This window comes from Monodelphis domestica, chromosome 6, assembly GCF_027887165.1.
Source record: "Monodelphis domestica isolate mMonDom1 chromosome 6, mMonDom1.pri, whole genome shotgun sequence".
NCBI lineage: Eukaryota > Metazoa > Chordata > Mammalia > Didelphimorphia > Didelphidae > Monodelphis > Monodelphis domestica.
In genome coordinates, this window is record NC_077232.1 from 259,283,498 (window position 1) to 259,307,777 (window position 24,280).

The following is a 24,280-nucleotide window of genomic DNA, read 5'->3' on the forward strand; positions in this document are numbered from 1 at the left end:
CAACTACATAATAATATGCAATAGAGGACCCCCAGGCACTTTAATTATTTTATTCTGTTTATTTCCCATAATGTCTAGTCTTTTGACCTTGAATTTAGAAGAAAAATTTCTAGTCTTTCTTCCCTAAGCTATTTAGGAAAATTCCTGGGCCTTTACCCCCATCTGGATGAGGCTTCTGCTCTAGCTGCTGTTGTTAAGGAGTTCAGTAGCTGTGGTACAAGTCTATTACTGTCAGTGTTCATTAAGGAGCTGTTCTGACTATTGCTGAATGGGCAATTCAAACAATGAATGGATCCCAAAACATTATAAAAAATTTGAGACACATCTTGCTTTAATTTTATTGTAGAAAGCAACTAAACTAGGGTAAGTTTAAATAAGAAACCAATGTAAGGCAATAGTACCAATAATAAATATATTTATATTACTATAATTTTTTTAAAAATTATTATGTTTGAAATAACAAATCACTTAATTAGTATATTCAATTAATTAACTTTGCATTGAATAGTTTGGCTTAATTTGGTTTTACTCAATCTTATTAATTAGGTTTTATTTGATTTAATTTAATTCAATATGATTCATTTTAATTTATTAATATTTCCTTAATTTTATCTAATTTGGTTCAATTCAGTTTGATTTATAAATTTAATTTTATTTAGTACTTTTAAAAATTGCCTGCAGTTTTACTTCTTGCCTGTAGATGGCACTACACTAATGTATACTGTCTAGGGGGTGGGGTCTACTAGAACTAGGGGGTGGGGGCTGAGGAGGCAATGGTGTGTGCACAAGAGCTGGAAAAGTAAAAAGGAAATTCCCCCCCCCCAAAAAAAAACTGCTATCCCCCAGATCCCTAATCCCCAATGCCCAAGCCAGGGCCACAGCACTCTGCAGTCTGAGCCCGGCAAGTTCATAGGTCCCCCACCCCTGGGAGGAGTCATTCCCCGTCAGGGTCAGGGTCCAGTGCCTGGCAGGGGAGATCCCTGGTGTGGGCTGGCATTCCAGCCAATACTATGTATTCATTCTAAGGTAGAATAGTATTAAGGGCTAGGCAGTGGGGGTCAAGTGACTTGCTCAGAGTCACACAGCTAACCTGTCTGAGGCCAGGTTTGAAACCAGGACCTCCCATCTCTAGGCTGGCTCTCAATCCACTGAGCCATCTAGTTGCACCCCAGAGAACTGAACTTCTAAACTCAGTTCATAGGTAAAGAAAGAAATGTGGCTTGAGCAATCCTACAAAATTGGGCACTTATACAAAATAGGATCAGTTACAGAATAGAATCAATTCTAAAATGATACAGAATCAGGGGACATCTGGGTAGCTCAGTGAGTTGAGAGCCAGGCCTAGAGATGGGAAGTCCTGGGTTCAAATCTGGCCTCAGACACTTCCCAGCTGTGTGACCCTGGGCAAGTCACTTGGCCCCCATTGCCTAGCCTTTACCACTCTTTTGCCTTAATGAAACAGAATCAATTTGATTTCTTTTTTTCTAAGCCCTTACCCATTATTGGTTCCAAGACAGAAGAGTGGTAAGGGCTAGGCCATGGGGGTTAAGTGAAATTTGATTTCTTCATACCCTAGTGTTTGATAAGTGCAAAATATTTTAGCTAACAGAGTAAGGACTCACTGTTTGATGAAAAACTCCTGGGGGAGAACTAGAATAAAGTCTAGCAGAAACTAGGCTTAAACCAACACCTCACACAACAAACCAAGGTAACTCCAAATAGCTATGTGACTTATCCATAAAAGGCCCCGTTGAAAACAAACTAGAAGAGCAGAGAAGAAATTGCCTTTTAGATCTATGATTAGAGAAATAATTCAAGACTAAACAAAGGATAGAGAAAATGAAAGATAACAAGGACAATTTTTTAAAATAAAATTTAAAAGGTTTTGCACAAACAAGTCCATCCACTTAAGATTAGAAGGAAAAACAATCAACTGGGGAAAATATTTGCTACACGGTTTTCTTTTTCTTTTCCCCAAGAGAAAGGGAGTAGTAGGAAAGAGAGATGATAAATTTTTGTTAACTGGAAAAAATTTAAATAATTAAGAGCTATAATAAAGGAACTTGATATTCTGCCTGTATTTTATTTCATCCCGAGAGTATCTGTATAAAGGAAATAATCAGTGCAGTTCCTGACAGGGAGTGGTTTTTATGTTAAAGAGTGAAGGGAAAGAAGGGAAAGGTTTCTAGACCAAAAGTCATTAGCTGAGTTAAATAAGGGGAATTAGCTATGCTGACAATAACTGACCAGCAGCCAGGATTGACCTCTTGGAAGAGACTGCAGACTGGTGGAGAGTGACAAATCAACCATTCAACATTCAATCTGTGGCTCTGAGGAGATCCTCTAGGTATGCCATTCATACAGCATTCTGTCAGCCAGTCGAGTCACAACTCCCTTTGGGTTTGCAGGGGACAGAAGTATTACTCAAATGTGAATTGTCCAAAATACTCTGGCCCCTTTATATGCCAGGTTTCCTGAATCATGCTAAGCCATTTATTCATTCCGTTTGGGTTTTCATTCATTAGAATTAGGTAGAAAAAATGTAATAATCCATTCCTCTAAATTGCAGAGAAGATGTGGTGAGAAAAGAAATTGGTTTCCAGCTTTTCTTAAATTGTTACTGGTTCAGGGATCTCAAAGAGATTTCTTACACTTAAAAGTCAAGAAAAAAAGCAGATTGGGTGAATTCAAGGCATTGAAACTATTGGCATACTGTAAAGATAACCTTTGAATCAGAAAGACTTGGGCTTAAATCCATCCTCTGACAAATTCTAGTGGTTTAGTCATGAGCAAGTCTCATCTGGGACTTGCTAAGATTATTATAAATAAGTTATAGAGCTGGTGGACTGAATTAATGGATGAATTTTCATACAGGGAAATATCCCAAAGGTCCTTTCCAGGTCAGAAACCATGATCCTCTGATAAGATATCTTCCATAGTCCCTTGATGTATTCTAGAGTTCTAATCCCAAAAGGAAGCATTTTCTAATCATTGGAGCTATACAAAAATTATGTATAAGAATTGACTTCTTTGGGAACTAGAGGATTGCCTTTCTTTGAAGGTTTCCAAGTCAGAGCCTGGTGACTACTTGTGGGTACACTATAGTGGGTAATTACTTTGGGGTACAATTAGACTAGATGGTTCCTGAGGTTGCTTCCAATTCTGAAATTTTGTAACTTTTCTAAATGAAAATTCTGCTAATTTTCTTTTTTTCTCATATCAGCTCCACAAACTGTATTGCAATGCCTTTTTTGAAAAATGCTTACCTGCTGATTTAGAATTGATACAAGACATCAGGTCCAAGGCAGGGGAGTGATGAAGGCCAGGCAATTAGGGTCAAGTGACTTGCCCAGGGTCACACAGGAAGTGTCTGAGGCCATATATGAATCTAGGACCTTCCACCTTCAGGCTTGGCTCTTTACTGAGTCACATATTTACCCCTACTAATGTTTTGGTTTTTTTTAAGTGTTTAATAGCATTGAAAGTTCATATGGATTAGGCACTGAATCAAACAAACAAAAAAAAAGGGACTATTGGATATTGGTAGTATTCTCTTCCATGCTCAAATCATCAAATGCCTGTAATAATTAAAAATGTCCTCAACTTTATTAGAAAACTAAGTCATCAGTTTTGGCATATGATTTTATTATTATCATTTTCTTTTTTAATTATGAAAATATGAAGTTAAATGAGCAACAGAAATATTCTTTGAAGACTGACTTGTTTATGCCCACCTCCAGAAAAAAAGAACTGATAAACAGAAACAAACAAGATGTCATTTTATATACACATATATCTTTTTGTCAAATGAAGGTCTTCTCTACTGGGGGAGGGGAAGGAGGGAATTTTTAATGTAACAAACAAAAAAATTAAGAGAGAGAGAGAAGGAAAGGAAAAGAGAAAGAAAAAAGAAAGAGAGGAAGGAAGGAAGGAAGGAAGGAAGGAAGGAAGGAAGGAAGGAAGGAAGGAAGGAAGGAAGGAAGGAAGGAAGGAAGGAAGGAAGGAAGGAAGGAAGGGAGAGAGGGAGGGAGGGAGGGAGGGAGAGAAAGAAGGAAGGAGGGAGGAAAAGAGGTAGGGTGGGAGGAAAAGAAGGAAGGAAGGAAGGAAGGAAGGAAGGAAGGAAGGAAGGAAGGAAGGAAGGAAGGAAGGAAGGAAGGAAGGAAGGAAGGAAGGAAGGAAGGAAGGAAGGAAAAAGAGGGAAGGAGGGGGAGAGAGAAATGGGGGAGAGAGAGAGAGAGAGAGAGAGAGAGAGAGAGAGAGAGAGAGAGAAGAAAGCTAGCTAACTCATCTAAGAAACACTTGATTGTTTTTGTTTTTCAAGGGATGCTGATTGCTGGGTTTGCCATTAGAAATGCCCCAGTCGTCCAAGACATGGTCCACATCAAGGAAACATGGTCCAAAATTCTGAGAAATATAGCCCTTTCTATTATTTTGGTTCGAAGTGGGCTGGGACTTGAATCAAAGGTAGGGTTGAAGAACACAATTCCTAATCAATGTGTAGGACTTTTGTTCGTAAGAATGAAATATCAGAACATGTTTTTCTTAAACCCTTATGTTCTCTGTTAGAGCAGTAAGGGCTAAGCAATGGAGGTTAAGTGAGTTGCTAAGAGTTACACTAGGGAGTACCTGAGGTCAAATTTGAACCCATGACTTCCCTCTAGGCCTGATTCTTTATCCACTGAGCCACCTAGCTGCCCTTCCAAGTGTTTTGTAAAGTAGATGTAACTTCTCTTTGAATGGCAGTATTTCAATTAGGCTTAGCTTTAATATGAGACAAACTAGGGTAAAAGTCTGGGACTCTATTTTACTAAAATTTTCCCCGTTTATGGTACCTTCCTGCATTCTCTGTGCCCCTTCTCTGCAATGATGTGTCCATAGAATCAGAGGTCAGGTCAGCTGTGTTCTCTTGGCCATGTCAGTAAGCTGCTGAGCTCAAACCATCTATGGTACCCCTGGAAAACTCTGCCTCTTGTGGAGGTAGGGAGAATACCTCAAGACTTGTCTGTATCCCTACACTGAAAAATAAAGCTAGTCCTAATTATTTGGCCAGAGTCCCCTCCAGGCATCCAGATCTTCTTACTTCTCAGAACAAAACAAAAACAAATTTAGCTATAAAGTGAGATATTAAGGAGCCAAAAAAAAAATCCCAGAACCCAACCTTTAAGCTAATTTTGCCTCGGGATTAATTAAATGTATCATTTTCTATTTCAGGACCTGAAAGAGAACATCTTTGTGTGGCCACGATTAGCCTTGATCCCCTGCCTTGTGGAGGCAGGTTCATCTGCGGCTCTTGCCCATTACTTAATGAATTTACCATGGAAATGGGGACTTATCGTTGGGTAATTTCTTTTTTTGCAAAAATAGGCAGAGACATTATGAAAAAAAATAATAACTGGTATTTAAAGAGCTTTGGCTCTATAGGATTTTGTAGAATGTTCTTTCCATTTGAGTCAAAAGTATATTTCCTAGCATTTTATAATAACAATAATAATAAACAACTAATATTTATATGATAACTTGCTGTATACCAGTCACTATGCCAAGCACTTTACAAATATTATTTCATTTGATCCTCACAACAACTCTGCGAGGAAGGTACTATTATTACCACCATTTTACAGATGAGGAAACTGAGACAAACCAGTTGGTTAAATGACTTGCCCATAATTACACAGTTAGGAACTATCTGAAGCTGGATTTGAACTCATATCTTCCTGACTATAAGCCTAGTGCCTCTTCACTGCACATCATCTAGTTGCCTTTGAAACATAGCAAAAGATATAGATTGTAGAGGTAAAATCTACCCAAATATGCAGAATTTAAAGTGTGTTATTTTCTGATTATTATGTAAAACAGTGTTCTTTACTTGTATAATAGAATAGTCTTGTAAAGCTTATGGACCACTCCCTAAAACAATATTTTAAATGCATAAAATGAAATACATAGGATCACAAAGAAACCAATTATATTGAAAAAAAGTTCTCAGATGGTTAAAAAAACCCCAACTAATTCAGAAATCCTACTTTTAGTCTCTAATACATGCCAAAATTTGATGGGTCTTCGTTGGAAGATTTATGGGAGGACATGCATCAGACAGAATGAGAAGGATTATGTGGGTTGTCTGGAGAGAATATGCACTTTGATGAAACCTGGAGATGTTGGGAAAGATAAGCCAAATCTCATCACAATAAAAGCACAAAAGATAATACAGTATTTATCGTTGTCTGCTCTAATTTTATGATTTTGTCATTTCTTCCTTTCCTGCTCCACTATTACTGCTCATTCATTGATGCCTCACTTTATAATCATTTTTCTGGGTGTGAATCAGATATTTCTTAGATGAATTCCTGAATTCAAACTTTGCCTTAGACACTGAGTGTCACACATCTATTAAGCTGTGTGACTTTGGGTAAGTCACATAATCTGTCTCAGTTTTCTCTTCTTCTTCATCAATGGGGATAATAATATGACCTACTTCCAGGGTCAAATGAATCAACATGTGCAAAGCTCTTTGCAAACCTTAAAGTACTGTGTAAATGATATTCTTCTTTACATTATTATTATTATTATACTACTAATGGGACAGCTAGGTGGCACAATGGACAGAGCACTGGGCTTGGAATCAAGAAGAATCATCTTCCTGAGTTCAGATCATTGCTTGGCCTTTATTTGCCTCAGTTTCTTCATTTGTAAAATGAACTGAAGAAGGAAATGGCAGTCACTCTGATAGCTCTGTCAAGAAAACCCCAAGAGTTGGACATGACTGAAAAACAACTGAACATCAACAGCAAATACTATTATATTATTGTTATTATTATTACTAAAGTCTCTAGGTTTTATGATAGTGATTTTATTTCTACTGAGGGATTTTTTCTTAGCTTTAGATGACTGAAGTAGGAATTATTTTGACCTCTATAGACATGGAGGCTTTGTCCCTGAAGATTTTATTTTTTCCTTTCGAAACCATAATATAATATTTTAATGAAGACTTGCAATTCTGCCTGTTTAGTTTTGCCCTAGGTGCTGTCTCCCCAGCGGTTCTGGTGCCCACAATGATTGCCTTTCAAGAACAAGGCCATGGTGTCAAAAAAGGTGTCCCAACTTTGCTCATGGCTGCTTGTAGCTTTGAGGATATTATAGCCCTCACTGGCCTCAATATATGTTTAGGCATAGCCTTCCCTACAGGTAAGTACTTAATAACTCATAGTATTCTTTGGCTCTTGAAATATAGAAAAATTGTTACAAGATAACTCATTCATTGATTGTTTCTTTTATCTTTGATTTGACTAAATCAAAATCTGAGTTTCCAAAATGATGGTGCTAGAACAGACCAGAAGCCATCTTGTCTATTTTTTCTGTCCACTGTTAAAAGACTTCATTTAAGTTAACTGTATTCGTCGTTACTTTCCCCAGAGTGAGTAACAACTCCTATACGATGAGCAGGAAGGAACTGGGCTAGAATCTATTACTTAAAAAGGAAGGCGAGCCCGTCCAGTGTATTAATTACCGAACTATCTTAAAACAGGGGTCTACAACGAGTTGGAACTTTCTCTTCACTTTAGTCTCCTTGGGATCCTAACTACTCTGTAAAAGGGGGAAATCGGCTCAAGACAACAATCCGTGACTGATTTCACTTTCGTGATTCTAGCCGCCCGCTCATCGAAGTGAAACCCCAGACCATGCCAAGGTTCGAGAACCTAGCAAACCGCACCATTTCATAGTGTCTTTTATGATTTAATCATCAGCAACCTCGTTAGCCCGGTGGCTCCCTGAGCGCAAAGAAGAGGCGTGGTTCCTGCCGCGCCTCTGCCGTCCAAGGTGGCTGTGCCCGCCAAGGAGAGGAGCGAAGCCCGTCAGCGGAGGTTTCACAGTCCAATTCCCAGGCTTTGATTCCATAGTTCGCATTATGGACTACTTTCCTGGGACTGCTAATTGCTGCCCAATTCACTAATGGGCAAGCCTCGTTTCCTTGTACCTCTCCACACTGTTTGATTTCAGAGGTTCAAATTCGCACGGATCATTGGGCCTGTGGCTCTGCGTGCTGACAAGTTTCTGGCTCTAGTCCTTCCCCTCATATGCCAAGGCAGTCTCCTGCCCGCTTACCTGCCCTCGTGGAGGAGAGCCTCTCTGAGCCGAGTCCTATGTAAAGAGGTTAAGAGCTATATAGGTGGACTTGCCAATGGATGGAGACAGAGACAGAGGTGTTTGTTTATTTATTTCAGTCATGTCCAACTCTTCATGACTTTCATTTGGGGTTTTCTTGGCAAGGATATTAGAATGGTTTGTTATTTCCTTCTCTAGTTCATTTTACACACGAGGAACTGAGTCACAGTTAAGTGACTTGTGCAAGGCCACACAGCTAGTAAGTATCTGAAGCCAGATTTGAGCAAAGAGAGAGAAAAAAAAGACAGAGACAGAGCACACTTGCTTGAAATTTAGGTAAACCTTGATTCATATCTTGCCTTTCTTACATATCATCTCTGCAAGTCTGAGTAAGGCATTTAATTTCCTAATGACTTCATATGATTCTCTTAATACTCTTTAAGTTGCAGATCAGGTACCAGTCTATATTAGTGGAGGAGGTTTCTCACTGATAGAGCAATGAAATCACATTTCTAGTACATTTTTTGTTATCAGGGATTTTTAGATATCTTAAAGACATTATCAATATTTATAATACTTTTTCATGTTAAAAACGATTCACATTTGTAATTTTGAAAGAATAATTTGTAGAAGCTCATTGAAAACATCAGTCTGAATCACATTCCCTTGCTATGGAGTTGATCTATAACACTAAGCAACAGAGATCACTTATTTAAATTTCCCAATGTCACAGAATCACAGAATGTCAGAACTAGAAGATCATCTTCACAGGAGCCTCTCATTGTACAAATTAGATTAAATAGGCAGATTCAGTTCCCAGGAGAAGAAACTAGAAACAAGGTCATGTCCTAGACTTTTTATTAAAACCCTTACCTTCTGTCTTAGAATCAATATTAAGTAACATTTACAAGGCAGAAGAGAATCAAGGACTAGGCTATTGGGAATAAGTGACTTTCTCAGGGTCACACAGCTAGGCAGCATCTGAAGTGAGATTTGAAGCCACGACCTCCCATCTCTAGACCTGACTCTCTATCCAATGAGCCACCTACTTGCCCTTTTTTTCCCCTTCTTCATAGATCCTAGACTTGGTCTTCTATGTACTTTCTATTAAAGCATGTCTGTTCTTATTAATTTATTCAGCAAACACACAATGAATATTAACCATGTCCAAGACACTGGGGTAGATACTATCTGGGTATCCAATTATGATTTGGGTACCATGTCTGTCTGGAAGGCAAAGAATTTTGGACAACTTTTTCTGAGAGTCCCTGGCTCAGGCTCCTGGAGAAAAGATGAATTTTAGAAAATTCCAAGTTCACAGACTGAGTCTTTTGGAGAGAATGTATAGAACCATATAGTATTTCCAATACTGCCATGAGTAATTGGGACCATCAAAATCAAATGGGTAAGAAGAGATAGACTTCCAAATGAACTGAGTGCCTTTGCGGGGGGGGGGGGGGGGAAAGAGGGTCTCAAATTTTAGGATTATGTTTCACTAAAAAATTATGGAATTCAGTCCCTAGAATGTACAAGTTTATTTTTTTTTCCCTAAAAAAACTACAGAACACTGGGTGGTTCTATGCATCTGCTGTATTATATGGTTCCTTGGAGAGACTGTTGAGTCAACCAAAGAAAGAAAGTCTTTATGGTTTATTCTGATCCTCTGTGTCACTTTGTATCTTCTGCAAGGTGACCAAAGAGGCAAATTGAGAATTCAAATAAGGAAAAACTTTCTAACAATTAGCACTCTATTGAAACCGAAAGGTAGTAGATTACTGCTCCTTGGATGTTTTCAAGCAAATCTAGGTGAATACTTTTGTTAGAAACATCGGAGAAAAGGTTCTTTTTCCAGGAGGAGTTAGAGAAAATGGCCACTGAAGTCCACTTCCAACTCTGAAATCCTGTGATCCTGCATGTTTCTATGATTCTCAAAAATAACATAGTAGGGGGAAATTGTTTTAAACCATATTATCATTAATAGTCCTGTTGTTTGTTGGTTCTCATGCCTGTTTGACCATTCTTTCTCAATATCCTTTACTAAATCACCACCCTTTTTCTTGCCTACTCAATGTGAGTAACCTCCAAGCTGCTATCCTGGTCCCTCTTCCCTACATTCTGTCCCTTGGCAATTTTATACACTCACATGTGCTCAATTATCTCCTCTACATGGATGATTCCAAAATCTAAATATTCAGCCCTAATGTCTCTCCTAAATTCTAGGCTTGTACTACTAACTTCTCAATGGATGTGTCCATCCAGATGTTGCTTGAATATCTCAAACTATCCTGAAATCTATCTTATCTCCAGATTTCTGTATATCTACTGAGAGCACACTCTCCTTAGGAGTCCTTACTTCTTCCCTCCCTTTCTCTATTCTGCATTTCCTACCAGTTGCTGAATCTTGCCAGTTGTATTCCATAGTATCTGTTGATTGCCTAACATGTACCTGGTTATGTAAATTGGTGCTAATAGAAGAACTTTATTAAGGCAACTAGATGGCTCAGAGGATAAAGTGTTAGTCCTTGAGTTAGGAAAACCTGAGTTCAAATCAGGCTTCAGACATTGAATCATTGGGTGCCCCTGGGCAATTCATTCAATTTCTAGTGACCTCAATTTACTCAGCTGTAAAATGAGGAGTAACAATAGCACCCACTTTCCATAAATAATATTAGGAAAGAGATTAGTACAACTTATTTTCTTTCTCCATATATAATCTAGAGCATTTTTATTATAAAATACATTAAATGTTAGTCTTTGATGAGCAAAAAACCTGAATATGACACCAATCATATATTTTTTTTACAAAAGCTGTGTGTGTGAGAGAGAGAGTAAGACAGACAGACAGACAGAGAGAGAGAGAGAGAGAGAGAGAGAGAGAGAGAAGACAGGGACAGTTAGGGTAAGAGAGAGAGAGAGAAAGAAAGAGGGAGAGAGAGGGAGAGAGAGAGAGAGAGGGAGAGAGAGAGAAGGAGAGAGAGAGATGACAGATAGGGACAGTTAGGTAAGAGAAAGAGAGAAAGAGAGAGAGAGAGAGAGAGGGAGAGAGAGAGAGAGAGAGAGAGAGAGAGAGAGACGAGAGGAGAGAGAGAGAGAGAGAGAGAGAGAGAGAGAGAGAGAGAGAGAGAACACAGATAGGATGGTTAGGTAAGAGAGAGAAAGAGAGGGAGGAGAGAGAGAGAGAGAGAGAGAACACAGATAGGGATGGTTAGGTAAGAGAGAGAGAGAAAGAGAGAGAGGAGGGAGAGAGAGAGAGAGAGAGAGAGGAGAGAGAGAGAGAGAGAGAGAGAGAGAGAGAGGAGAGAGAGAGAGAGAGAGAGAGAGAGAGAGAGAGAGAGAAGACAGATAGGGATGGTTAGGTAAGAGAGAGAAAGAGAGAGAGGGAGAGAGAGAGAAGACAGATAGGGATGGTTAGGTAAGGTTAGGTAAGAGAAAGAGGAGAGAGAGGGAGGGAGGGAGAGAGAGAGAGGGAGAGAGGGAGAGACAGATTGAGATTGCCTAATGCGTTAAAGTGATCACTTACAAAAAAGGTTGCGGTTTTGGGGTGGAGTTGGGAGCATTCTGTGTATTTATTGTTTTACAGCAGAATGGCCAACACAGATCATCATAACTGCCAAATAGTCAACTATGCAACATAGTGTGTGTGTGTGTATAGTTTAAGTACAAATGGGAGACATGATTTTTTTTAACCCCTTACCTTCTGTCTTGGAATCAATACTGTGTATTGATTCCAAGACAGAAAGGTGGTAAGGACTGGGCAATGGGGTTAAGTGACTTGCCGGGTCACACAGTTGGGAAGTGTCTGAGGCTAGATTTGAACTTAGGACCTACCATTTCTAGGTCTGGCTTTCAATCCACTGAGCTACCCAGCTGCCCCCCATGATTTATTTTTATTTTTTTATTTTTATTTTTTTACTTTTTTTTAAATATTATTTTATTTGGTAGTTTTCATACATTATTCACTGGAAACAAAGATCGTTTTCTTTTCCTCCCCCCCCCCCCCCCCCCGCCTTTCCCTCTCCCATAGCCGACGCATGATTCCACTGGTTATCACATGTGTTCTTGACTCGAACCCCATTTCCCTGTTGTTGGAGTTTGCATTATAGTGTTCATTTAGAGTCTCTCCTCAGTCTTATCTCCTCCAACTCTGTAGTCAAGCAGTTGCTTTTCAGCGGTGTTTTTACTCCCACAGTTTATCCTCTGCTTGCCCCATGATTTTTTAAAGAAATATTTAAACACAAATTTATGGTCCTGCAAAATAGCCCTTAAATTATATGGTCTACATTAGCCTGCCTCCTTGGACCCACAGTAACTGTTGTTTCCCAAAAAAACAATAGAAAATTGAATAAAAAATATTTTATAATATACCATAGAAAAACCAATAAAAACAATATTTGAGTCATCATCAATTCCATTGTGTGGATCACAATTAATGAGTCCCTTTTTCTAAGAGCTTTTCCAGGCTCCTCTGCAAACGTAATCTGGCCTGAAATAAAAAGTCAGTAGGAAATTTCTGAAGGTTTCAAAATGCCATGTATGGCTAATCTACACGGTCTATATTCACTAGTTCCATTTTTGTTGGAATATATTACTTTCTTTTTTATATAAAACCCTTACCTTTTTGTCATAGAATGGATATGAAGTATTGGTTCCAAGATAGAAGAACGGTAAGAGGTTAAGTGACTTGGCCCACGGTCACACAACCAGAAAGTTTCTGAGTTCAGATTTGAATGCAGGACCTCCCATCTCCAAGTCTAGCTCTCCAACTACTGAGCCATCTAGTTGCCTCAGATACTTTTTTCAATTCATCATATCGGGTAAGCACAAAAGCTCTACCTATCCCTCTAGGAATAGTGGACTATGTTAGAATGGAGAAGGGCAGGGACTTTGGAACAAAAAATAAAAATAAAATTGAATTTAAAAAAAAAAAAAGAGATGTTAGTGCTGGAAATGGTCTTAGAGAGTTCTTATAATTATAACCAGCAGATGATGCTGTCTGGCAAGGTTGGCTCTTTGGGGGGGGGGGGGGGGAATGGGGGCAGCAATTCTCTGTTGCATCCATCTTTCCACCTTTGGAATGTGGGCATTGATACTCTTTTCCAACTTTTACTTTAGTCCTAGGAGCTTCCCTTAGTCAGTGCCTTTACTCTGTCCCTCGCAGTAACAGACTCTTCAAAGAAAATGGACGCAGGATAATGCACTTGCTCGAGGCTACTTTTCTCTGAGAAAAGCATCAATCTGTTTATATCATGATTTTGTTTACTCAGTAACACAAGGGTATGGTGCCAAGGCATAGTGGTTTAAGTCCTGTTTTTATGGGGTTTATGAAAGTTACTAATAAGAAATCAGGGCTCTCTAGGATTTCTTTCAAAGTGATAGAAAATTACCCAGTAATCTGGATAGAGCATCTGTCTGTGCCTGTTTCTAATCACTAGTCATTATTGGATTTTTTCCCTTACAGTTCCCTTGTTCATCATTGAGAACTTATTTAAATTGTGAGCAAATTAAGATAGGTTATAGCTTTCTAGCAGAGGCAAGGCGGCTTTTAGGTTACTATGAAAAATAGACATGATGAACTTAAGAGAAAAACCTTAAGGAACATACTTGCTGAGCATAGAGAGAGGGAGATGTGGGGAAAAGTTAAAGCACTTCCATGGTATTTTAAAGCTCTCATTGTCACACTGTCTCAGATATACCCAATTTCTCACAAGACTTCAAATTAGGCTTTGAACAGGGAGAGAACTCAAGCCATCTCTCTGCCTCTCCCCCCTCTCCACCCCTTACCCGTTTCCTTTCTCTCCCTGGTGCCATTGTCTTTCTTCCTGATGAAATTAAAACCATATTCCTCCACTGACCTTCTCCTTCTCATGCAGTCCTTCCCATCCAAGTCAGGGGAATGTTGTGCTGTTTATATGGGACTACAGTTCACCAGAGTTTATACACCTTGTCTTGCTTGTAAGAACTCGGTCTCTCCCAAGCCTGCTTATATAATGACAGCTTTGAAAAAGAATTTAGAGACAGTGAAATCCAACCAATCTCATCTAAGGATCTTAACCATCTCATTGTAATGCACTTAAAGTCATACATCTAGCTAGCAATAACTAACTAGAACTAGAACTCGGATCTGACTTTCTGTTTAGTTCTTTTTCTACTATACCTTACTGCTATATTTTTTACTTAAGCTTAACAAAATCTATTGTTTACTAAGGTTATTATTCATAAAAATCTGAGTTGTTTCTATTGCTAAATTCCTAGTCAGGCCAAATATTAAAAATCAGATTCCTAAATGGACATTTGAAAATTCAATTATACATTTAATCTGCTTACTCTAGCCAGATATGAGTTTGTATAGAGGGAAAATTGCTTCAAGTTACATAGTTTATGGATGACCTTAATTATGATTTTTTTGAATGTCATATAAAGTTTGTACCCTTTCTTACAAAATATATCATCTTTTTTCTTTTTAAAATATTTTATTTTTTCCAATTACATATAAAAACAACCTTTAACATTTGTTTTGTTTTTTTTAAATTTCAAGTTCCAAATTCTTTACCTCTTCTCCCTCCTCACTGAGAAGACAGGTAATTTGATACAGGTTATAGATGTGTAGTTGAACCAAAACAAACATCCATATTAGTCATATTGTGAAAGAAAACATAGATTTTTAAAGAGTAAAAAGATAAAGTAAAAATGCTTCAATTTGCACAGAATTCCACCAGTTCTTTTTCTGGAGATAGATAGCAGTTTTCATCATAAGTCTTTCAAAATTGTCTTGGATCATTATATCACTGAGAACTGCTTAGTCAGTCACAGTTGATCATTGTTCAGAACTGTTGTCATAGTGTACAATGGTCTTGTGGTTCTATTCACTTCACTTTACATCAGTTCATATAAGTCTTTCCAGATTTTTCTGAAAGCATCCTGCTTGTCACCTCTGATAACACAATAGTATCCCATCATAATTATATATTACAACTTGTTCAGCTATTTTCCAATTGATGGACATTCCCTCAATTTCCAGCTCTTTACCACCATGAAAAAAACTGCTATAAATATTTTCATACAATATAAATTTATTTGCTTGCTTCTCTCTCTCTCTCTTTCTTTCATTCTTTCTTCCTTCCTTTCTTTCCTTCTTCCTTTTCTCTTTATTTCTCATTCTCTCACTCTTTTCTCTCTCCCCTAGTTATATGCTTTCCTTCTAATCTCAGCTGCATTGGTTTTGTTTGTATAAATACTTTTTAATTTGATGTAACCAAAATCATCTATTTTCCATCCGGTAATTCTCTCTATGTCTTGTTTGGTCATCAGTTCTCTTATCCATAAATCTGACAGCTAAAATATTCCATGCTCCCCTGAGGATATATCATCTTGATATACTGTTAGACATTTAAAATTTTCAATTGAGAAAGTTTATATATATATATGTGTGTGTGTGTGTGTGTGTATAATGCTTATATATATAAAACACTTTTTGGAGGACAAAAAATAAATTTCACACACAATTATTAAGTATTTAAAACATCAGATCAGAAGATCATAGATCTGGAAGGGACATCATTTTATAAATTAAGAAACTGAGAACTAAGGAAATAAAGTGACTTAAGTGTCCAAGGTCACATAGGCAGTAGCATCAGAAGTAGGATTTGAACTTTGGTCTTCTCTTTTCCATTTTATTTTTAAATTCAGATTTATCCATCAACACAAGCAAGTATATGTAGATATAGATATATGCACAAACATACATAAACAAACTAGTATTACAATCTTAACAGAAAGTTTTAATATTAGAAACAAATGAAATTAATGAACAAAGAATAACTAAAAATTATCCAAAGAAAACTATTTTTATTCTTTGTTCCCTTGCAGGTCTTTCTAAAGTTCTACTTTCCCTGATTTTGTTTGTCTTTTTTTCCTGTTTCTTCTCTGTCCCCATCATCATTATGTACATGGCATTCTGGTTCTACTGACTTCATTCTGTGTCACTTCAATTCAGTCTTTTCCTATTTCTTCAAATGTTAGGCATTTGTCATTTTCATCTTACCACTTCATTAATATACTCCAATAGTTGGTCATATAGTTTCCATTTTTTGCTATTACAACAAAAAGCAGCTATGATTTTTTTTCACAAGTAGGTTATTCTGGATAAAAATTATTTTTTCAAAAGGGGCAATTGGTTTTATTATTTGCTTTTTTGTGATTTATTATTTACTATTACATAATGCTGTATTACTTTCAAAAATGTTTGTCTATTAATTCCACCAAACTGTATTCAACAACTTAATTGCAGTCAATTAAAGAATTAGTAAGTGAAGATACTAATTAATTGCCTGCTTTTCACAGCTTTGACAGTATTAAATTTTGAATGCTTTTATTGTTGCTGTTGTGGCCTTTTTACTGGTGTAAGGTAAAATCTTAACATTGTCTTCATTTTTATTTCTTGTATTATCAAGGAATTTGAGCACATTTTCCTGTAGTAAACACTTTGTATTATCTTTGCTTTTCATCAGTTGCTCCTTTGGAGGATATGGATTTTAGTTCTGTACACATGAGCCATTTCCCAGTGGATTATAGATATTAGCACTGGGATACATTTATTGCATATAATTTCCCAATCTGTTTCTTTTAATTTTAAACATATTTTTGGGTTTTTGTGCATAATTCATTCACTTTTGTGTACTCAAACTCATTGATTTTTTCTCTTATAATTTCTTGTTTGATTTATAAGTGCCTTTCCTCTCCAAAGATGAGGTTATGTAATTATTATTACTATTTATTATATAATTATTGTATATTATTCTGTTTTCTTTTAGTTTTTAGTGATTTCTAAAATAATATAATGATTAGGGAAGACTTTTGTAAATATATAATTTCAGATTTTTACTTGAAATATTATCTCACTTACATATTTTCACAGATCTCCCACTTAATATTGTCCTCAAAGCATCTCTGGAAGTGGTAGTTGGTGTGGCAGCTGGACTTTTTATTGGCGTTTTTACTCGATATTTTCCCAACAGGAGACAGGTACAAAGGATGTTGTATATTTGTTGGGAAACTGCACTCAGACATGTCAGTAGAAAAGCTCAATTTTAGAAATATCCATGAAGTATTTCTTTTGAAATGAGAAAGGAAGGGGATGTGGTTGTGGAGCTATTATCTTAAGAGATCATACAGTTTGTGAAATGGAGTGAGTAGAAGAGTTTTCATGTCCTGAAAACTTTTCCAACCTCTCTACTCGTGATCCCAAACTTCACTCCATTTCGAACTGCAAAATGGGTATCATCAGCTCCATTATTTGAGGATAAACAAGAGTTCTTTGTTTTTGAGCAAGCATGCAACCAAGACATAACATCATAGAGTTCTTTGTGATTCTCCATTTTTAATTCCAAAAGATCTTAGAGTAGTTTTTAAGAAGTGAGAATTTAAACATGAAGGCACTGCTCTTAGCCCTGTGGTCCAACATAAGTGTACTACCCTCAAAGGCTGTCTTCTTTCTTTAAGATATTTACTTAATAAAATGAATGCAGATATATAGAACTTGCCCCCTGACCCAGAAGTTGACAAACTATGAGAAGATATATTGTTCAAAGATGTTTGTAATGTTTTGATATGTGGTGGTGAGTTTAGAATAGATTTCAAGACAGTCCTTTCACTTACCAACTTTATCTGATAATGTTATAAAACTGAGAAACATATAGCACTAGAGGTTTCCTTTAACAGAAAGTTTTGTCATGTTTTTAAAAGACTTTTAAAATAATTTGGTCTCTTTGCACCCAAAGAACTACAAGCCTATTAATTCTAAGAAGATGAATGATGCCCATAGAACACATTTTAAAAAGACACGATGACCTTAGTCATCCCTGTGTGCTGTAAACTAGAGTATCTCAGAAGTCCAAGTTCCATTTTAAGCTTATTGAAGCTTGAAATTGGACTGACATCCAGGCCACCTTGTATAACAAAAAAGGACAAAACTCTAAGCCTTTTGTATTTATTAAATGTTCCAGGTAGTTTGCTAAGGGCAGGAAATACACTTCTAACATTTCTAAAAATAAGGAATAAGAAAACCAAGTGATTGAAAGGTTAGAATAAAATATCAAGGTCTTCAGTGACATGGAGTCAGGAAGACCTGAGCTCAAATCCATCTTTAGACACTTATTGGCTATGTGACTCTTGTTTGCTCAGGAAGCAGCTAGGTGACTCAGTGGAACAAAAGGGGAAGATCTCTGTCAGGAAAAAGCAGGAAACTAGTTGGTTACAACCAGACTGGGAACCCTGACAGGCTTGATTTTTACAGGTTCTAGCACTCTGTGATGTGTTCATCTCTAGTAAAGAATAAGAAAGCTAAGCCAGAAATTCTCCTATCACATCAGTCTCAATATCGAATATACACAAATCTCTGGAGGAAGAATTTTCTCCCATTTCCTGTGTTTTTGCTTTCAGAGAGGCCGGCATTTTAAGAGAGCATATCTCCTTTTGGGTCTGGGCATATGTGCTATCTTCAATAGCCCGTTTTTGGGTTTTCCTGCATCAGGAGGGGTGTGTGTGCTGATCATGACGATTATCTCTGGCTTTGGATGGGACACTGAAAAGGTGAATTCCACTTTCAAGTTTTCTGTGTTAGTATATATTTTAAAGGAAATTAGAATATTCTTTTGCAGGCCTTTAATTAATGGGACCAGTTTCTGTCCAGTTTAATGAAGAAATGACACTTAGTAGAGAACCTATTGGAATTTTGTAGCACCTGATCAATCCTAATGATGGAAAGCTAAGGCCACTGGCTTACTAGCACTCAGGAATCCTTTGCTGCAGGGAGTTCAGCCATTGGGTATTCACACAGGATGGGGTGGGAGCCACCAGGCTGCCCAAGCCAGAAGTATATAGTAGGACAATGAGCATGCTAGATTTCTAGCTTGTGAGAGATGGGGAGACTTAGTGTCAATAATAATAACAGAGTCATTCAGTTTTTTAAATTTGTAAAGCACTGTGCAAATATAATTAAGTATTTTTAAGTTAATTTATTTAGTCAATTTAGAACATTATTCCTTGGTTACAAGAATTATATTATTTCCCTTTCTACCCCCTCCCTTCCCACAGTGGACGCTCAATTTCATTGGGTATTATATATGTCCTTGATCAGAAACTATTTCCATGTTGTTTGCATCAGGATGTTCATTTAGATTCTACATCCCCAGTCATATCCTCTCAACCCATGTATTCAAGCAGTTGTTTTTCTTTGGTGTTTCTACTCCAACAATTTTTCCTCTGAATGTGGATTGCATTTTTTCTCGTAATTCTTCCAAATTGTTCAGGATCACTGCATTGACACTAATAGAGAAGTCCATTACGTTCGATTATACCACAGTGTATCAGTCTCTTGTACAATGTTCTCCTGGTTCTGCTCCTCTCGCTCTGCATCACTTCCTGGAGGTTGTTCCAGTCTCCATGGAACTCCTCCACTTTATTATTCCTTTTAGCACAATAGTATTCCATCACCAACATATACCACAATTTGCTCAGCCATTCCCCAATTGATGGGCATCCCCTCGTTTTCCAATTTTTGGCCACCACAAAGAGTGCAGCTATGAATATTCTTGTACAAGTCTTTTTCCCCATTATCTCTTTGGGGTACAAGCCCAGCAGTGCTATGGCTGGATCAAAGGGTAGACATTCTTTTATCGCCCTTTGGGCATAGTTCCAAATTGCCCTCCAGAACAGTTGGATCAATTCACAACTCCACCAGCAATGAATTAGTGTCCCCACTTTGCCACATCCCCTCCAGCATTCATTACTTTCCACAGCTGTCATGTTAGCCAATCTGCTAGGTGTGAGGTGATACCTCAGAGTTGTTTTGATTTGCATCTCTCTGATTATCAGAGATTTAGAACACTTTTTCATGTGCTTATTAATGGTTTTGATTTCTTTAACTAAAAACTGCCTATTCATGTCCCTTTTTTCAATTGGAGAATGGCTTGATTTTTTGTATAATTGGTTTAGCTCTTTATAAATTTGAGTAATTAGACCTTTGTTAGAGGTTTTTGTTATGAAGATTATTTCCCAATTTGTTGCTTCCCTTCTAAATTTGGTTGCATTTGTTTTGTTTGTACAAAAACTTTTTAATTTGATGTAATCAAAATTATTGATTTTACGTTTTGTGATTTTTTCTAGCTCTTACTTGGTTTTAAAGTCTTTCCTTTTCCAAAGACCTAACATGTATACTATTCTGTGTTCACCTAATTTGCTTATAATTTCCTTCTTTATATTCAGGTCATTCACCCATTTTGAGTTTTATCTTGGTGTAGGGTGCGAGGTGTTGATCCAAATCTAATATCTTCCATACTGTCTTCCAATTTTCCCAGCAGTTTTTATCAAATAGTGGATTTTGGTCCCCAAAGCTGGGAACTTTGGGCTTATCATAGACTGTCTTGCTGAGGTCATTCACCCCAAGTCTATTCCACTGATCCTCCTTTCTGTCTCTTAGCCAGTACCAAATTGTTTTGATGACCGCTGCTTTATAGAATAGTTTGAGATCTTGGACTGCAAGGCCTCCTTCCGTTGTATTTTTTTTTTCATGATTTCCCTGGATATTCTTGATCCTTTGTCCTTCCAAATGAACTTTGTTATGGCTTTTTTTAATTCAGTAAAAAAGCCTTTTGGTAGTTCAATGGGTATGGCACCCAATAAATAGATAAGTTTGGGTAGGATGGTCATTTTTATTATGTTAGCTTGTCCCACCCGTGAGCAATCAATGTTTTTCCAATCGTTTAGATCTAGTTTTAATTGTGTGGAGAGTGTTTTGTAGTTGTGTTCATATAGTTCCTATGTTTGTCTCAGCAGATAGATTCCGAAGTATTATATTGTCTAGGGTGATTTTAAATGAAATTTCTCTTTCTAATTCTTGCTGCTGAAATGGGTTGGAGATATATAGAAATGCTGATGACTTATGCGGGTTTATTTTGTATCCTGCAACTTTGCTAAAGTTGTTGATTATTTCGACTAGCTTTTTGGTTGATTCTCTAGGATTATTTAAGTAGACCATCATATAATCCACAAAGAGTGACAGCTTGGTCTCCTCATTGCCAATTTTAATACCTTCAATTTCTTTTTCTTCTCTAATTGCTACTCTAGTGTTTCTAGTACAGTGTTAAATAAAGTGGTGATAATAGGTATGCTTGTTTCACTCCTGATCTTATTGGGAAGGCTTCTAGTTTATCCCCATTGCAGATGATGTTTGCTGATGGGTTTAGATAGATACTGTTTATTATTTTTAGGAAAGGCATTGCTATTCCTATAATTAAGTTTTAATATAGAAAATAATCTATTTTGAGGAAGAATTGAGTCAGCTTCTCTCCCATTTGGGAAAGGGTTAATACTTTCTGCCTTAATTTCCTCTTTTATAAAATGGGAAAATTACTAGTGCCTTCCTCACAGAGCTATTATGAAGGTTAAATGAGATAATATAGAAATAATACAGAAAAGACATTTTTAAAGTACTTATAACATGGAAGCATTTTGCCAATCTCCAGGAGTTCACATTCTTTTTTTTTTTATCCTTGCCTTCCATCTTAGACTCAAATCTGTGTATTGGGTTCCAAGGCAGAAGAGAGCAAACGAAGGGCAAGGCAATGAGAGTTAAGTGACTTGCCAGAGTCACACAGCGAGGAAGTGTCTGAGACCAAATTTGAACCCAGGACCTCCCATCTCTATCTACTGAGCCACCTAGCTGCCTTGCTCCATTCACATTTTAAAACACTTACAGTATCTCTAAGAATGCCCCAAATTGGACTTTTATCTATTTCTCTTCAGAGGCTTGTTTTTCTCCTTCAGGACTTCATTCCTGAAGAATTTCAAGATTATTCTCTTTTTGGTGAGGCCAAAAGAGAAGGTAACCTGGTGTGAACAAGAGAATAATGCATTGGGAGTAAATGGAGCAGGTTTGAAATGGACTCTGTGGCTATTAAGCATGGGAAGATGGGGAAGTTACAGCTGGACTGTCGACTCCCCAAATACCCTTCCTGTTCCAAATGTTGTGCACTCTTGGGAAGAAGACTGGGAAATGTCTTTCATAGCCTTTAAGAATAACAGCAACAAATATAAAAATGGTCTTCTGGGCTCCCAAGACAAGGAAGAACTTACACTCGGGCCTAAAGAACACCAGTATGATTTATTTGATTCATTATGTTTCTCATGGAGAACGGATGGAAAAACTAGTAAAATGTTTTATGAACTATTATAGTTTTGTATTTACTTGTCAGAATCAAATGCTAGAATGCTTTAATAGTAGTTTGGGTTTTTTTTTTTTTAAGGGAAACCAAGGAATTTGTTGCTTAATTAAGAAAAAAAGACCTTCATGTGTTATATACACTATGCACACTCCTAAATTTTTGAAGGAAAATAGATTGTCTTAAGATTTTGGTGTTTTGATTTTGTTCTTGCTTTGCTTATGACTTCAGTCAGATATTAGTGATTTCAGGCCTCATGAATAGAGAGAGATTGGGCCCTGGCTGCTCAGAGGTTTCCTCCCCCAACGTTTCTGTTTTGTAAGCTGGACCTGTTGAAGGAACTTGGTCTCTAGCTAATGATGACCCCCCTATTTCTTCTTTGTAATAGCAGAGGCTTCTTGGTTTAAACTAGAGCCATCAGCCTCAAGAGATCCTCTAGAAGGACCTTTTTAGTTCTGTTTATAGCGGGTTAGCCTGTTTTGAGGTTTACTTTTTAACATGATAATTTTTCTATACTGTCCTCTGTTGGACTGTTAGGAATTCTTTTCAAAATGACTAAAGAATATACTTAATAAATGTTTGGTTAGAATCTTTGTTTATAAACTTTCCTGGTTTGTTTTTCTATCAGGTTTCAATTCAATATGTATATTGACATGAAATATATGCTGTTGGAAGAACCTCCTTGTAGTCGGCTAGGCTCTCAATTGTGTCAATCAATGTCACAGTCATTTGTCAGCTTTCAGAAACTGTCTGAAATGAGCACAGTGTGATGAGTTAATACCTATCAGTCAAATGTTAGCCATATATTGATGAAGAAAATAAAGTAGAATCTAGGTTTTGTCCCAAAACAAACAAACAAAAAAAGGTGAGGAGATTAAAGAGAAGGAGAGGGGGGAAAGGATCAGTGATGAGGAAAGAGTTTCCACAGACAGTTTAATTAAACAAAGATATCTCTTCAATACCTCTGATATTCAGACTATGTTAGTATAGAGACAAAAATGCAGCTATTTCTGCCCTCAAGAAGCTTCCATCCTATTGGGGAGATACAACTGGTACATGGGTACATAATTTCAAATATAGAACACTAATAGTACCAGTAATATCAATGCAGAATAGGTCAGAAAAGACTTAAGTTATATTTAAACAGGTATGTCATATTTAATTTAATTTATTTATATTGAAACCCTTACCTTCTGTTTTAGAATCAATACTACAAGGCATAATGGGCATCCATTTCAACTCCAAATCTATAATCTTGTGACCCACAAATTGTATAGGCCAACTAACTGGAAAAAAAGTTGAACAAAACTGAACCAAGACCAAACCCCACTAAAGACCAGTGTGATGCTAGTCTTACCAGCCTTCAATAAATGTTTATTTGATGAATGGAACCAAATATTACCTGTAGAGGTCTTGTCTGGGCTTAGTTTCACAAGGAGATTCTAATCTTTTCATAAGCATTTATTTAAAATCAACCATTAGTGTATAAAGTACTTAAACGAGTTTATCTCTCAGAAGGTTAAACACTTGTGCAATTTTATTTATACTTATTTATCTAGAAGAGCTTTTCTTCTTGAATATATCAGTATGTAAATGACCTACAATTTCATCAGTGGAATTAATGCCCTACACCTATGGGAAACACAACTCATCTAAGACTTAAAGCTTATGGCCCCAAACTATGGCCCGTGAGCCACATGCGGCCCCCTGAGGCCATGTATCCAGCCCCCACTGCACTATCGGAAGGGGCACCTCTTTCATTGGTGGTCAGTGAGAGGAGCACTGGATGTGGCAGTGCTACGAGGTGTGGCGGGCTCACGCACGGTACTACTTCCAGTGACATAATTCTTTGCCTGATGCCTTGTTCCAAGAGTAACTGAACAAGAACGAGGTGCCGTCCAAAGGATTATGTGGCTGCACAATGGAAGACGTCAGCCTGGTGAGCAGCGATCTGGGGGAGG

General features: G+C 37.3%; 1 protein-coding gene across 2 annotated transcripts in view; it reads left to right on the forward strand.

Annotated features, from left to right (window-relative positions):
- LOC100014151 (sodium/hydrogen exchanger 9B2) overlaps positions 1 to 24,280 on the forward strand; it is a 71,104-nt gene that overhangs the window by 39,154 nt on the left and 7,670 nt on the right. Inside the window, exons 6-10 of one of the 2 annotated variants that reach the window (XM_007495863.3) lie at positions 4,322 to 4,464; positions 5,212 to 5,339; positions 7,010 to 7,185; positions 17,018 to 17,124; positions 18,541 to 18,690. In XM_007495863.3, coding sequence (XP_007495925.1) covers positions 4,322 to 4,464; positions 5,212 to 5,339; positions 7,010 to 7,185; positions 17,018 to 17,124; positions 18,541 to 18,690 — 704 coding nt within the window. The remainder of the gene's footprint in view (positions 1 to 4,321; positions 4,465 to 5,211; positions 5,340 to 7,009; positions 7,186 to 17,017; positions 17,125 to 18,540; positions 18,691 to 24,280) is intronic. The other variant, XM_056803122.1, reaches the window with a different exon arrangement.